This window comes from Eptesicus fuscus, chromosome 22 (assembly GCF_027574615.1).
Source record: "Eptesicus fuscus isolate TK198812 chromosome 22, DD_ASM_mEF_20220401, whole genome shotgun sequence".
Classification (NCBI taxonomy): domain Eukaryota; kingdom Metazoa; phylum Chordata; class Mammalia; order Chiroptera; family Vespertilionidae; genus Eptesicus; species Eptesicus fuscus.
In genome coordinates this window covers 30,703,802-30,718,563 of record NC_072494.1, presented here as the reverse complement: position 1 = coordinate 30,718,563, position 14,762 = coordinate 30,703,802, and the positions used below count along the sequence as shown (strand labels likewise).

General features: G+C 34.4%; 1 protein-coding gene across 2 annotated transcripts in view; it reads left to right on the top strand.

Annotated features, from left to right (window-relative positions):
* Window positions 1-12,680, top strand: part of RCOR3 (REST corepressor 3) — a 52,270-nt gene extending 39,590 nt beyond the window's left edge. The window contains exons 10-12 of one of the 2 annotated variants that reach the window (XM_054711539.1): window positions 1,361-1,418; window positions 9,378-9,619; window positions 10,100-12,680. In XM_054711539.1, coding sequence (XP_054567514.1) covers window positions 1,361-1,418; window positions 9,378-9,619; window positions 10,100-10,444 — 645 coding nt within the window. In that variant the 3' untranslated portion in view covers window positions 10,445-12,680. The remainder of the gene's footprint in view (window positions 1-1,360; window positions 1,419-9,377; window positions 9,620-10,099) is intronic. The other variant, XM_054711538.1, reaches the window with a different exon arrangement.
* The last annotated feature ends 2,082 nt before the right edge of the window (window positions 12,681-14,762 follow it).

Here is a 14,762-nt window from a genome sequence, read left to right as displayed (position 1 = left end):
TTTAAATTTTCTAGTTTTTCTTCTATCATCTTTTTCTTTATTTCTTTTCACTTCTTTAGCCTTAGTTAACCTTTTTCTTATTACTGCCTCTGTATGTCCTATTCTCTCTCTTTCTCTTTACCTTTTACTGTTGTTCTTTGCTTCATTGCCAGTATCCTAACGCCGAGCACTGCCCATTGTCTGCCTGGCTTGCTTGCTCTTCTGTTTTAGTCTCATCATCTGGAATTCAGTGTTTTCTTTAGGTTTTTCCCTCCCTTTCTCTAAGTCCTCTTTTACTTTTTCTTCTCTAATAATTTTTTTAAATTTTGAATTTTTGTTTTATTCTTTCTTCTGAGTGCTTAGTTATACCACTTCACACATGGTGAGGGAGTTTGTGTTACTCAGAACATGTGTGCTCTGTAGAAACTCATATTGCTAAGACCATGAGTAAGATAAGACCTAATCACCCCTTCTCAGAGAAGCCTTTCTGTTTTGCCCACATGTCCCTGTATCACACGAGGGCACTTTTTCTGGGCAGTTTCTACTGAAAACCTCTGTAGACTGGTGTACTTATTTCTGTTCTCCATTTACTGCCAATGGTCCTTGAGTACTAACCGTGGTATACACCAGTGAAATTCGATCTGTTGTTTAATATTGCCATAATAAAAATCCTAAACTTAGGATTTTTTTGAAACAAAAATATTGAGAGGAATATGGGAGGCCTTGGGGGAGATATTCTTAGAGTGGGTCACTTTTCTGCTGCAGAAATGGTTTAGGGCTTAAGCCTGACCTACAGTTCTGTGTTAATTTATACAACACTATTTTTTTGAAATTGTCACAGGAGAGTGCCCACAGGATAATGGCAGCCTTCTCTTTAGCCTCTAAAGCACAACACAGTCATTTCATAAACAAAAATACTAGATTATAGGTAATATCACCTAAATGTAAAGAGAAGAAATTTTAGAAAAGGTCACAGATTCAATATAAAGACAAAATAAAGTTTCTTGAATGTTTAAAATGAGGCTAAAATTAACGTGTGCAGTGAGTGATGCGAACATTGTAGTTGGAAAATGAGTGATTATTTTGGCCTATTTTAAATAGGTTTTCTGACTAGAGTATAAATGTGAATGTTGTTCATTCTTCCAAACGTGTACATTTCTCTTTCATTATCTTTTTGTGTGGGTAAAAGGTAACTCAGAATATATATATATATATATATATATATATATATATTTAATTATAAAAATGAAATCTTCCAAAATCAGAGTTTTAGTAATCTGATGTCTGTGATTTGGTGAAAATTTTTTTAAAAGTAAGTAAGCACTTTGGAAAAATGTCTGTCTTCATATCCTCATTAGGAAACTTTTCTTTAATTTTGTAGTCAAATCAGAAAATTAATGCCCGTTGGACCACAGAGGAGCAGCTTCTAGCAGTGCAAGGTATATTAAAGATAAGCAGTTCTTGTTAATAATTATTGAACTTGTCATGAAAGGTGACCACCGTAGCTTCCTTACCTTTAGAAATGGGTCGAGAAAGGGCTCTTGTGTTCACCACGAAGTCCTGGTGACCAGGGATTCTGTTTTGTCCTTGTGAATATGACATACTGAGCCTCTGTGCATTTTGAGTCCGGAACAGCGTGTAACTCGTTCCCAGAACTAAGAAAGTGATGGTGCTGACGAGCTTGCACAGTGTGTGGTCTCTCCGCCTCTGCTTTGGTATTCCTTAGTTGGTTCATTCTAACATATCAGTCATTGATAACTCGTGGTTAAGAGCTTGAATAAACTAGTATGTGTTTCTGGTTTCTCTCTATAGTAGTGTATCTCTTTGATAAATGTCAGGTATTGAAAATATTAATGATGTGCTTTATTCTCAGTGTATTATAACACTTAAGAGATGTGCCACTGAATGCTTAGAAACCTGACTTTAAAAATGTATAGATATTACAAAAGTTATATGTCAAAAATATACATTTAGCATTTTTAATGCACTGCAGTATTTATAAGAATGCTTTGTTGAATTCTATGGCAGAACATTTTTTATATGAGAAATACTGTTGGGCACATTGGAAGCATTATAAACTTGGATTTTCTCGTGTTTGAATTACTTACAGAAGGGCAAATTCCATATTTTTATTCAACGTTGTAGATTTTTTTTTTCTCCCTTCAAAATAAACTATCTGGAGAACTGATGTGTAATTTTAAGTTTGGTCTGCAATCTGTTCCTTCGTAGTTGATCCCTCTTTTGTTGAGCACCAATAGCTATTTTATCTAGGTTCACTACTGTAAGAGAATTGAGCCCAGTGAAACATACAAGTATACCTTTAAAAATATTTCCAAATATTCAAACATAGAGAACATATTTAACTCAAAAATACTATGCAAGCACCATTCAGATGTGAGAATAATGTAATTAAAGGTTGATTAATAGATGGCTCTGCAGTTTGTATTAGAATGAATAAGAACTACCAAGCCAGTGTGATTTGAAATTGTCACAGGAGAGTGCCCACAGGATAATGGCAGCCTTCTCTTTGGCCTCTAAAGCACCACACGGTCATTTCACAAATAAAATGCTTGACCCTGTGGAAGCAAGGTACTGGATATGCACTGAGCACATCTGTATAGTAGAACTATGTTTCTGAATGAGTCAGAACAAAATTTAATTGATTTATAATGTTCAGTAATTGTTGTTTTAAAATTACAAACTAGCAATTTAAAAATTAGTATTTTTACTGGCTTTTCAGATTCATTTAGAACTATGACTTACAGCTCTAATATAGTTATTTGAGTAGGCATTGCTTTTATTGACATAAAGCCTGTGTTTCCCTCCATCGCAGTCTGTAGCCTATAGACTTTAACCCTGGTTTCCAGTACTCAGTTGCTTAAAGGTTAGTATATTAATCCTATTCTCTAGTGTAAGAAATTATCCCAGTGAGAGAATTTTCTGAAGAGAATCACCGAGGAGAATCTGGGCTGTTTCTCTGTATTGCCCTCAGGATTTAGAACTGTTCTTACAGCACTAAGGGATAGAGTCTGTTGAATCTTATGGCTGAGTTGGACATTATGCAAAGCTGCATTCCAGGGAAGGGACAATCCGAAGATTTACATATATAGTGTGAACTACATGTGTGGTCATTACCTCAGCTTATAAATATTAAGGAGTGGAGCATTTCGAGATATAATCAAACATTTCCTCTCCACTGAGATATATTCATTATTATATTATTATGCATATCTAAAAAGTAACCCTAAATAAATTACACTAGTGCAGCAATTTATACAGAAATATGCATGTTCTTGGGATTTTGAAAGTACTTTATTTATATGTTAATGTCTTTGTTTTTATTTATTTGACTCTGTGGAATTTTTGTTTTCATTTTTTGTTGTTGTCGGTTTTGTTGTTATTATTGTTACATAAAATAAGACAATATAAAGCTTTTTGTTTCCAAGATAGTTATTTGAGGGAGAATTAAAAAGTGCCATTTTTGCCTCATGTGTTCACACATTTATATAATGTATCTTATAAGCAATATAATTATATAATAATGTCACCTGTACCTGAGTTTCAGTGTGGTTGAGGTACATAATTGCAGTTTTTATTTTAACATGGACAGTTTGCTACCAAGAAATATTTATCTTAGCAGGCAATTGTTTTTTTTGTCTTTTTCTTTTTAATCCTTATTTATGATAAACCTTTATATGACGTTATTATATGGCTATTTCAATTTTACAAAGTAATCATTTATGTTTTGTTAGTAACATGTTTTAATTTACATAGCATTTATATTTACGACATTTTGCATAGATATTCGGATTTGACGCTCAGTTGTTAAATGCTTTATTTTACCTTGCTCCTAGTTGACTATTACAGTGGCCTGGAGAGAGAAATACTCACTCTAAGTGTCATTAGTGAGATTTGTCACTCTACTATTAAGTAAACTTTTGTTGTAACTCTTTTAAAGCCAACTAACTATATTAAGATAATTTCCTAGAGCCTAAATATATATTTCCCACTTTACTTGCCATTCTATTGTTAACTAAATACTAATGACTTAAATACTAAATATATGAATATTTTAATAATATTTAAATAAATAATAAATCTTGTAACCTTTTTTTCTCCCTTATTTAGGAGAAAAGTCATGCTCAGACAAAATAGGAATGTGTGTTTATCCTTGTGTAATCTATCACTTTATTACGTTAGTTTTAGTTCTAGCTATGTTATAACCTCAATACATTCTTCAAGAGTCCCCAAGTGGGAATTTATAAATGCTGATAATTTAATCCTCTTAAAATACTTGCCAAGAATGCTATTTCTTCAACTTCTGTAATCTGTTTCAGCCTTAAGTATCTAAAATTTCTATTATAACAAATTAGTTAACAGTGAAGCCAATTATAGTCTTCACATATTTGTTAATGGTGAAATATCCCTGTTTTTAGTTTGTGTCATATAAATATTTTTTCTAATTTATAATGCCTTTAGAAATTATCCTAAAATCAATTTTGATATTCATATGATGGACATTTCTTATTTAGCAAGAATTAGGAAAGGCTGGTGTAGGGTTAAGGGAGACAATGGGGGAAAAAGGGAGTATCTATAATACTTTCAAGTGATGATAAATTTAAAAAAGAATTAGGAAAGAAAATAGATTCTAGGTGTGTGATTTTTTTTTTCATGTAAATGGAACAATTATTAACTCTGTTAAAAAATAACAACTTATAAAGTTGTTAACAATTTACTCTTTAGAGTACATAGAGGCAGAAGCATGGTATACAATATTTGCCATTTTTATTTTAGATCTCTTAAATGTGCAATATTTATTTTGTAGTCATTAGTGTTAAAAAAAATATGCTCCTCAACTAAAATATTTGTGCTTTTTAAGATAAACAACAAAAACTTTTCCCAGTTTTATCAAGATGTCAATTTTAATTTTTAGTTAATTTTTTGTATTGTCAGCCTTCTCATATAAAACAAGAAATAACAGGACTGTGTTCAAGGGGATTATGCTTACAGTTCAATGTTACCTTCTCTCCCTGTAGTTCATACATTCATTTTGTTTTAGGAGAAATGAAGTTTCAAATCTAGAACTTGTCTGCTTTCTCATCTTATCTCCTACTTTTTTAAAAAGCTAGAATCATGCCTAAAGAAGGAAAAAAAGACTTGGCCGTTGGTTAACGCATAAGGATTTTGTGACCTACCTAGTACATGAACAATCAAAAGGAAGTGGAAATAAGAGATTCATACCTTCCTATCTAAAAGGCAAGCCAAGTGCTTTAGAGAGTTTGTTCTATTATAACAGGTATCATAAGAAAGGAGATAAAAAAGTATTAATTGTCCGCCCTCCGCTGCACTTGCTTCAAATAACTAATGATTCAAAACTCTGAGCAATTTTATGATGGAATTTAATGTATAACTATGGAAGATGGGGATGTAAAACTCAGAAGAGAAGAGCTAGACATTAGAAAAGAGAATGTATGGTTTTGACTTTTAGTTCTGGCCTAGATACACCAGTCACTGTCCCATTGCAATTGGTAGCTTTTCTACCATTCTTTAATACAAATTCTTGAAGGGATTTTTAGGAGGTAGAAAGTAATGCATATTTTCAAATAGTTTGAGTTTAAAAATCTCTAACTGATAGGAAAGAACCATACCCTTGGAGTTTCTAGGTGTTACTGTGTTTTTATTTCAAGATAACATTTTTTTTTAATTGAGATTTCCTAATTATACCAAGTACATGCTCACTTTAAGAAATTTTGCTATAAGAAGCAGGAAAAAATATCCCCCAAAATTCCACTACAGTAGTTTGCCTCTGTAATGTTTTTGCTTTTTTTCTTTGTAGTCCACAATCAAATTTTTAAATAACTTTTTAAGTATACCAAAAACAGGTTCCTGGTATCCTTTCTATATAAGAAAAAAAGTCTATAATTCCATGTCCAGAATTTGGAAACACTATATCACAGATGTTCCTTTGGCTATCTTAGTAGCCAAAGCTCAAAAAATATGAATGTATTTTCTTGGATAATATAGAATACTGATTGAAAAATGTGGGCTTTCATAAAATTTAATGATAATATAGTATCCTAATGAGTTTTATTTTTATGTTAATTCCCCAAACAAAACTTTAAAAGTATATATTAAAGGTTATAAGGTATCATCTGCCAGATAGAAGGCCAAGCTGTTTCATTTTAACTTTCAAATGAAATTTAGAAATTTGACTGAAAACAATTTTTTTTCTCTCCCTGAAATTTATAATTTACCTCTTCCAGGGGTCTCTCAAGTTTTATTCCACTAATCTTTGAAAACTGGCCCCTTGCCCTAAAGGTGAGAAGTTTTATTTAAAACCATGGTTCCAATGGACCTAAGCCTTTTACATCTTCAGGGAGAGAGAGGTTTAATCACTGTATTTAATTACCTTGCTGATAAAGCAGGCGGGTGGCCTTGTTCATTGTAAACTGAAGAAAGAATGGACCACCTTACCCAAGTACAAATTGGAACTAAGGGAGCTCTGATGTCATATGTGGTTAGAGTCAGTTGCTCGGCACTGCTGCTCCCGCCAGGTCATCCAGGAGCCTCGCTGGGGATTTTTCTAAAGGAGCCATTAAGTCTTTAATTGGCATCTTACTAGAATTTGCTAGTTATCAGCCACTGTATAGAGCTTAAGAATTCCTCCTTATAGCTATCAGCCACTGTACAGAGCTTAAGAATTCCTCCTTATAGCCAAAATAGGCTGTTGAGCAGGGTTATTGGGAGTGTGAAGGTGACAAAGAAGTCAGCTGTATGTGACTCTTGTGGTTTGGGGAAGAAAAGTAGAATGAAGCCTCATCGGGAAGAGAAGTCAGTCATGGTTCCTGAGCACTTCCTGTGGAGTCAGCATTGCAGTGATGCTGGGGCTGGCGTGTATTCCATAGGACTGTACTTCCCAACCTTTTACATTGTGGCAAACAGAAAATTAGGAAATTTGTCACAGCATACTGGGGCAAACAGACGAGGCTGCAAACAGAGGACACTGTCAAGGAACTGTAGCTCATGCCCAGACCCTGTGCAGGCATCCTGCAGACTGAGGGCCTTAATATCTGGCCCATTTGTTCTCAGAACATGATTGGGGTCCTTAGCTAGACTACAGCAGTCTGCAGTGTGGTCTGAGCCTTAACATTTTGCAAAATAGTTAATATAAGGTTGTCATACATGAGTTGATAGTAAACACACCAAGTTGACTTGGAAAAAGTTCTTGACGTTGAAAATGGGAAAACTAAAGCTCCTATAGGAAGCAGCTTTGGTTTGGTGGTCTGTAATTCTGGAAATGCAATAGTATTGTGACAAGGTAAAGTCCATTGATCAAGAGAAAATAAAGTGGAGGATCAAAAAGAATAGAGTCAGAAGAAGCAGGGACAGTTATATAAAGGAATCTATCTGAAAACAGCTTAATGGTAGGTTTTGGAATATGTGTTGCTTAGCAAATAGGTGTTCTGAGGGCTGTAATATCTTCAGACTTGGAGTCCGAGTTTGTCTTAATGTGATTTCTTGCTAGGAATACAGAAGATATAATCCAGATTTATTTAAGGTTTTCGTTTCTAAACTCATGTATTCGGTAAGGTTCAGGCATTTCTAGAATGTAAGTTAAATATCTTTTATGAAAATTAAGAGACTGCATTGGATTTCTGATTCGTAGTTATTTTTCAGTGCAGTGATCTCAAATGACTTTCTGTTTTCCAAAGTATGTGTAGTAGAGAAGTACTTAAATATAGAGCAGTAATTCCTAATATGAAATTACTTTGAATTTTTATTGCCATATAAACCCTCAGTAGAACCTAGTCACCATTAGAATTTATACTCAGTATGAAGTTCCAATTGGAAATTAGCTCATGAATTTTAAGAGAATATAAATTAATTTACGTTGCTAAAATATTGAGTATCATTACTACTATGTTGTCATGCATATGTTATCTGTCCTATTCCTTTGAGAATGGAACAAATGAGCATAATTTACATACCTCGAATTCTCTATTAAAAATGGGATATGGTTATAGCTTAATAATGTCAGACTTCCCCTCAAATGCTCTAAGAGTCAAGCCTAGCTGGGCGAGTGTAGCAAGATATACTTATTCCCAAGTTCTTAGTATAAAATAAGGGCAGAGTTTAAAAATAAAAATTATGTTCTATCATGTTGGTGCTTTAAGGTCATTGGGTAAGAATATATCTACTATTTCTGCTGGGGTCTTAACATATCCTTATATTATTCTCTCATCTGTGATTGTATACATATTGCTTATTTCAATCCCCATATTTTTGGCTGCTTCCAGACTATATCATAAGCATCAGTATTTTTTTCCTCCGTTCTCATTTCTGTGATTAATGAGTTATTATTTTCTGGTACTTTAAAAAGCCGTTTTCAAATTATAAAAAAAATTTTTGACAACTTTTATATTTTGAGCTAAGTGCATCTGTTTCAAGAATAAGTCAGTGACCCTCTCTTAGAATTTCCTTAAGAGCAAATTATTAGCCATCTGATTATATAAAGTCATTTTTAAATTCCATAGCATAATTGACTATCTCAGGTTCATAAATATTATCCTTCATAATGTAATTTAATAAAATGTCCATAATGAAAAGTTAGGTTCTCAAATGACTGAATGTACAGTCCTTAAATTGGAGGTAGTGAGGAGAAGCACAAGTGCTCTCCCAGTGTCGCTGCTGTAACCTTATCCTTACATCTAGAAGGCATAGCTAAGGCTCCTTCATAGACACAGTCTTAAGAACTATGACATGAGTTGACGTTCAATTAACTGAAAAAGACCTCCCCTTTTTTTGTTTATCAGATTGTGATGATTCTCTTACTTGTTAATTCTTATCTCATTTCTACTTGTTGGTACCCTGGTGAGATAGCAAGTAATCATTAAATTTGGTATTCAGACCAAAATTATAATGCTTTTCTTAATGGGGGAACCCTAAGACTACTCACTCATTCCATTGAGGGGATAAAAGAGATGGCTCATTCCCATCCTGTCTTGTTTACAAACGGTGTTGCTCAAATTTAGGTGACTGGCTACTAGGGAAATAAATGAATATGGAATTGAGGATGGAACAAAGAATTCAATGCTTTACAATAAATGGACTGTATTTGAGAGTTCAAGAGAGGATTGGAGAAAATAACTGAGTATGTAAAAACTGGTAAGTTTCTGATTGTTCAGTTGAAGGCAAGTGGCTGGCTCGATGAAATGACATAATTGATTGTTTTCATCTGGGACCCTGATATCTTAGCCTCTATCTTAGAACTGAGAAATGAGCAGAGTTTATCAGAAAGGATTTTCATTGCTGGTATCTTGTGTGTGTGCATGATGTATAGTACACACAGCTCTCCTTATTGATCCTTCACCAGGTGTATTATTTACTTTGCCTTCCAGGTGTCCGCAAATATGGTAAAGATTTTCAAGCTATTGCAGATGTAATTGGCAACAAGACTGTTGGCCAAGTGAAGAACTTCTTTGTAAACTACAGGCGTCGGTTTAACTTAGAGGAGGTATTGCAGGAGTGGGAAGCAGAACAAGGAACCCAGGCTTCTAATGGTGATGCTTCTACTTTAGGGGAGGAGACAAAAAGTGCTTCTAATGTGCCATCAGGGAAGAGCACTGATGAAGAAGAGGAGGTGTGTTTGTGTATGGAATTTGAGCTAATATGAGTGGAGGAATCACCATTTTGTGTGGTGGTCTGTAAGGTTAATTGGTCAGAGGACTAGCTAAATGAGCATGAAAGGTTGACAATACACTTACTCAGTGGTGCATCTCTCGTGACTCTTAAGTCATAATGACATGCTAAGATCTGTTCCTAGAAGAATGGAGAGTGTATTGTTCTTTCATAGCCTTATTTTTATTTCCAGTGTTAAGCTGTTTACTAATAAAGATGCTTGTTTGGTAGCTTCATTGCTTTTTCAGTTTTGGGTTTTTTTGTTTTGTTTTGTTTTGTTCTGTTTAAAATAAAAGAAGCTTGTGCTTCCAAAAAATACTGGTGTTATGTTTTTGTTTTGTTTTGATTTGTTTTGTTTTTCCTGTGACAGCCCAAACTATAGTGCAGTAAGCTCCTGAGGAACTGTCATCTCATACATGTATTTTTGTTTCCTCACCTCTAGGCACAGACCCCACAGGCTCCTCGGACTCTGGGTCCATCACCTCCTGCCCCACCATCCACTCCAACACCAACAGCCCCCATTGCCACTCTGAACCAGCCTCCACCACTTCTTCGTCCAACACTGCCTGCTGCCCCTGCTCTTCACCGGCAGCCTCCTCCGCTCCAGCAGCAGGCTCGGTTCATCCAGCCTCGGCCAACTCTAAATCAGCCTCCACCACCTCTCATTCGCCCTGCTAATTCAATGCCACCCCGTCTAAACCCAAGACCAGTGTTGTCCACAGTTGGTGGTCAGCAGCCACCATCACTTATCGGAATTCAGACAGACTCACAATCCTCACTGCACTAAAATTAAGTTGGACAGAGCTGCAGTAACTTTTCACCCACCATGTACCAATGCTCATCTGACCAACAAGAACGAGGAAAGACTAATCCTTCCTAGATCCTGAGGCTGCGAACTAAGGCAGTGGGCTAGCGTAGTGGATGTCTAAGAAATTTTTTAGTTCACCAACTGAGATGTTGTATAAGAAAAAGCCTACAGTTAGGCTCCTTTCTAGAGTATATGTTCAGCAACATGCTCTCATAAAAGGAAAAAAAAAAGATTAAGTATTCTATATACCAAGGGTTTTTTTGTTTTTACTGTATTTATTTTATTGAGATTTCTTTATATTCCTGCCTCTTCATAGTCAAGGCTCTTAGTACAAGAATATTGACTTAGGAATTGTGAAAACTCCTTAAGTTTTTTAAGATAAGGATGTTTGACATTTTTTTCTTTAATTTAATTTTAACATTTTCCTATGTTAGGAGTGTAAGAATAAGTAGCCTGCATTTCATATTTTGGCATATGTTCATTTAATGCATATTTAAGAAATTATAGCCACATATCCCTTTTTTAAAAAAAATCTTGCTTTCTTTTCTAAAGGAATATTAATATGTTCCTTTCAAAGAAAGCAATTAAATCAATTGCAAAGCAATTATATGAAATCATAAAGAATGTACTGAACCTACTAACCATTTAAATAGAGCTTGGGGTCCTAGTGCAAAGTTCTTGCTTAAAGGTCATTGACCTGTCATCTATCAGTAATAGGATCAGAATAATAATAAATACGAATGAGGACTTAATTTGTTAAAGTACAATGTCTTTAAGTTCCTTGAAAATGAAGTTCATTTTGATTTTTGTTTTAATGTTTCTAAATGCTGTCTGCTTTTAACTAGTAGTTGCCTACATCTAGGGATGTTAGAAGCGAATTATATTTTGTCAGTTATGTGGAGATAGTGGTAATGGAAGCATTTATTACAATACCCTTTCTGTGTTTAGGTTCTGAACTTAAAACTGCCCTCATACTTAATATGGTCTGCATTTAATATAAATGATGGTTTCTTGATAAATCTCTATTGTACTATTTGGATACATTTGTGTATTTCTTGCAGCCAACGTGTATGACTGGGTTTGGTTTAGGGTTAAATCATCAACATTATTTTATAAAATAAATTTAAGGATTTGTTCTGTGTTATCTAAAGATATATCCGTATATTGTCACAATTGTGCTGTTAACTTAAAATGCTGAGACCCCTTTTTATAGAAACAAAAAAGCATTTCAGGTCTTCTTAATTCAACACATAATCATTAAGCACTTACAAAGAATATTTTAAAAGTGATAGTATTTCAACAGTATGTTACTAATATTTTTGATATGATGATTTCATATTGGAATCATGACTGTGCAAAGGGACAGGTTGCTCAGATTGCTGTACTAGTGGAATATAAGGCTAAATGTTTGCACATTCACATTCTCATCATAGTTAGAACTACTTCACAAAGTGGTCAACCTTCAAGGGCCTAATTTATTATTTGAGAGGTCATATATTCCCAAATTATTGGGAAGATAGTCCCTATCATTGGCTCTAAAGCCTTAAAGAGCTCTAGACTCAAGTCCATTGATTATTTTAATTTTGACATTTAGACCACTTCTTTTCATTAAGGACCTTAAGTTCTGGCATAAACAAAGTTTCCAGGATGTGTCTGTCATTCTCATTGGATCATCTTAAATAGTTCTGCCCCTGGACTGTAACCAGATAAAATCTAATTTAAAATACTTAATATTCAAGAATTTATACTTATTTTTACTTTAAGAGCCATGGGGACAAAAGATATCTAAAGCCTAAAGTATTTAGATTGTCTTGCATATGTGCATACTATACAGCTTTTATTGTCTTGTCTCGTCAGTAGGCCTTCAGTATGCAATATGTGGCATATGTCAGTCAAGTTGGTCAGCACCAGCATCTGTCCAGCTGTTAAGTATATTGTGATTCATTTAAAATCTGTTCTATCCCAGCCACAGGCCAAAGTGCTGTATCTGAGGGATGTGCTGTGATTTGATTTATGTACACTAGAGCACACAGTAGAAAAATCTTAGCTTCATTAGTAATATGACACATGTATATAGTGAGATGTCTTTATTGTGTGCTTTGCATATTTTGTAAATATTTTGCACGTCCTTATTTTTCTTTTTTGTTTAAGCAGTGTTTGGCCTGGAAGAGTGATATGCTTGCTGCTTAATCAAAGGATTAAAGAGTTAAAGATGTCTATGTCTTCTATTTTTATATAATTTCATGTTGTATGAGGAATTTAGGACCTCTTCACTGTGAAATTCTAAATATTTTATAAAATTGCAAACTCTAGAAATCTTTAATGACCATGTTATTAATTTCAAGGTTATCATTTTTGAAAAATCACCCAAGTATTTTCTTCATTACACAACTAAAAATAAATCACACTATTGATGCATCTGGTAATATTAATGAAAAAATATTTTTTCTATAATTTAATTCTAATTTAGTATGGATAGTGGTAAAGGTAAATTATGATCAAAACTTTTTCTCAATCCTACAATTAAGTGAGTAAAATAAAGATGAAAGAATATAAAATTCTATCTTAATAGGAATAGGTGTAGGGAACAAGCAAAAAGTAATTTTCAAAAATATTAATATTGCAAATACTTTGGTTACAGGGCCAAGTTTAGTTATTAAATATGTTGTATTTTAATGTTTCTTCCTGCTACCAAAAGGATTTACCCATAAATGTCAATAACTGCTGATCACTTAACACAGGTCTTATCTGATCACTTAGGGTCTCCTCAAAGAGAATAATATGACTTACAATTCAAATCACGATCTTTCTCTTTGTGCTTCCCCAAAATGAATAATGAGTACATTCTGATTACAGGAAATGTAAGAAAAAGAAACATGTATATTAGTTTTTTTAAGTTAGAAATCTGTTATAAATACTCATAAGAAGGTATCAATAAGTGGATACAGAAAGAATCCAATAATGAAGTTTGAGGAGCCATGCTATATAGTAAAATGTCTTTAAGAAACGACTTCATTTTCTAACCGCATTTATGGGAATACATAAACAGCTTTCTCTTAGGAAAAATAAGTCACATGTAATTCCTCCCAACTTACATTTTTATCATAACTTTAATTGCCTTAGTGAAGGAATACCCTGTAGCAGTAAATTTTAGTAACAATAGAGTTTGGGAATAAAACAAATTGGATTCCTGCTTCCTGGTATTCAACCCTTGTGTGTGGGCTGGACTTAATGACTTGATTCTGACCAATAGAATACAGCAAAGGTGATGGAATGTCTGTGGTTAGGTTAAAAGATTATGACTTTTGACTTGTGGATAGATTTTCCACTGTCTTGACTTGCATGCCTGATGAAGCAAGCTGCAATGTTAGGTCCATGTAGCAAGAATATGAGGCCAGCCCCCTACCAATAACCAGCAAGGAACTCGGGTCCTTAGCATAACAACCTGCCAGGAACTGCGTGCTTAGAATCCTGCCAACAACTGCGTGCTTAGAAACAGGTCCTTCCCCATTTGGGCCTTAAGATGACTAGAGAGCCAACACCTCAATTGCAGCCTATGAGAGACTATGAAGCAGAGAATTCGGCTAAGCTGTGCTCAGATTTCTTTTTTTTTTTTTTTTTTTTAAATATATTTTATTGATTTTTTACAGAGAGGAAGAGAGAGGGATAGCGAGTTAGAAACATCGATGAGAGAGAAACATCGATCAGCTGCCTCTTGCACACCCCCTACTGGGGATGTGCCCGCAACCAAGGTACATGCCTTGACCGGAATCGAACCTGGAACCCTTGAGTCCGCAGGCCGACGCTCTATCCACTGAGCCAAACCGGTTTCGGCTGTGCTCAGATTTCTTAGCACCACAGAAACTATGAAGTAACGAGTGTTTGGAGTAAGTTTGGGGGTAATTGGTTATGCAGCAATAGAAAACTAATATACTGTTGCTCTGGCAGGGTAGCTCAGTTGGTTAGAGTGTTGTCCCAATATGCCTGGTCAGGGCACATAAAAGAATCAAGCAATGAGTACATAAATGGAACAACAAATGGATGTTCTCTTTCTCCCCTTCTCTAAATATCAATAAACATATCCTCAGGTGATGATTTTTTTTTAAGTTGGAGTGGCTATATTAAAGTCAGATAAAGATTTCAAAAGCAAAGAATGTTATCAAGGATAAACATGGTCATTTAATAATCATAAAGGTGACAGTTCACAAGAAAATACCTGATAGAAGTGCAAGAAAAAAAAACAGGCCAATCTGCTATTAAAGTCTGTAATTTCAATAACCTATCTCTCAACAGCTGC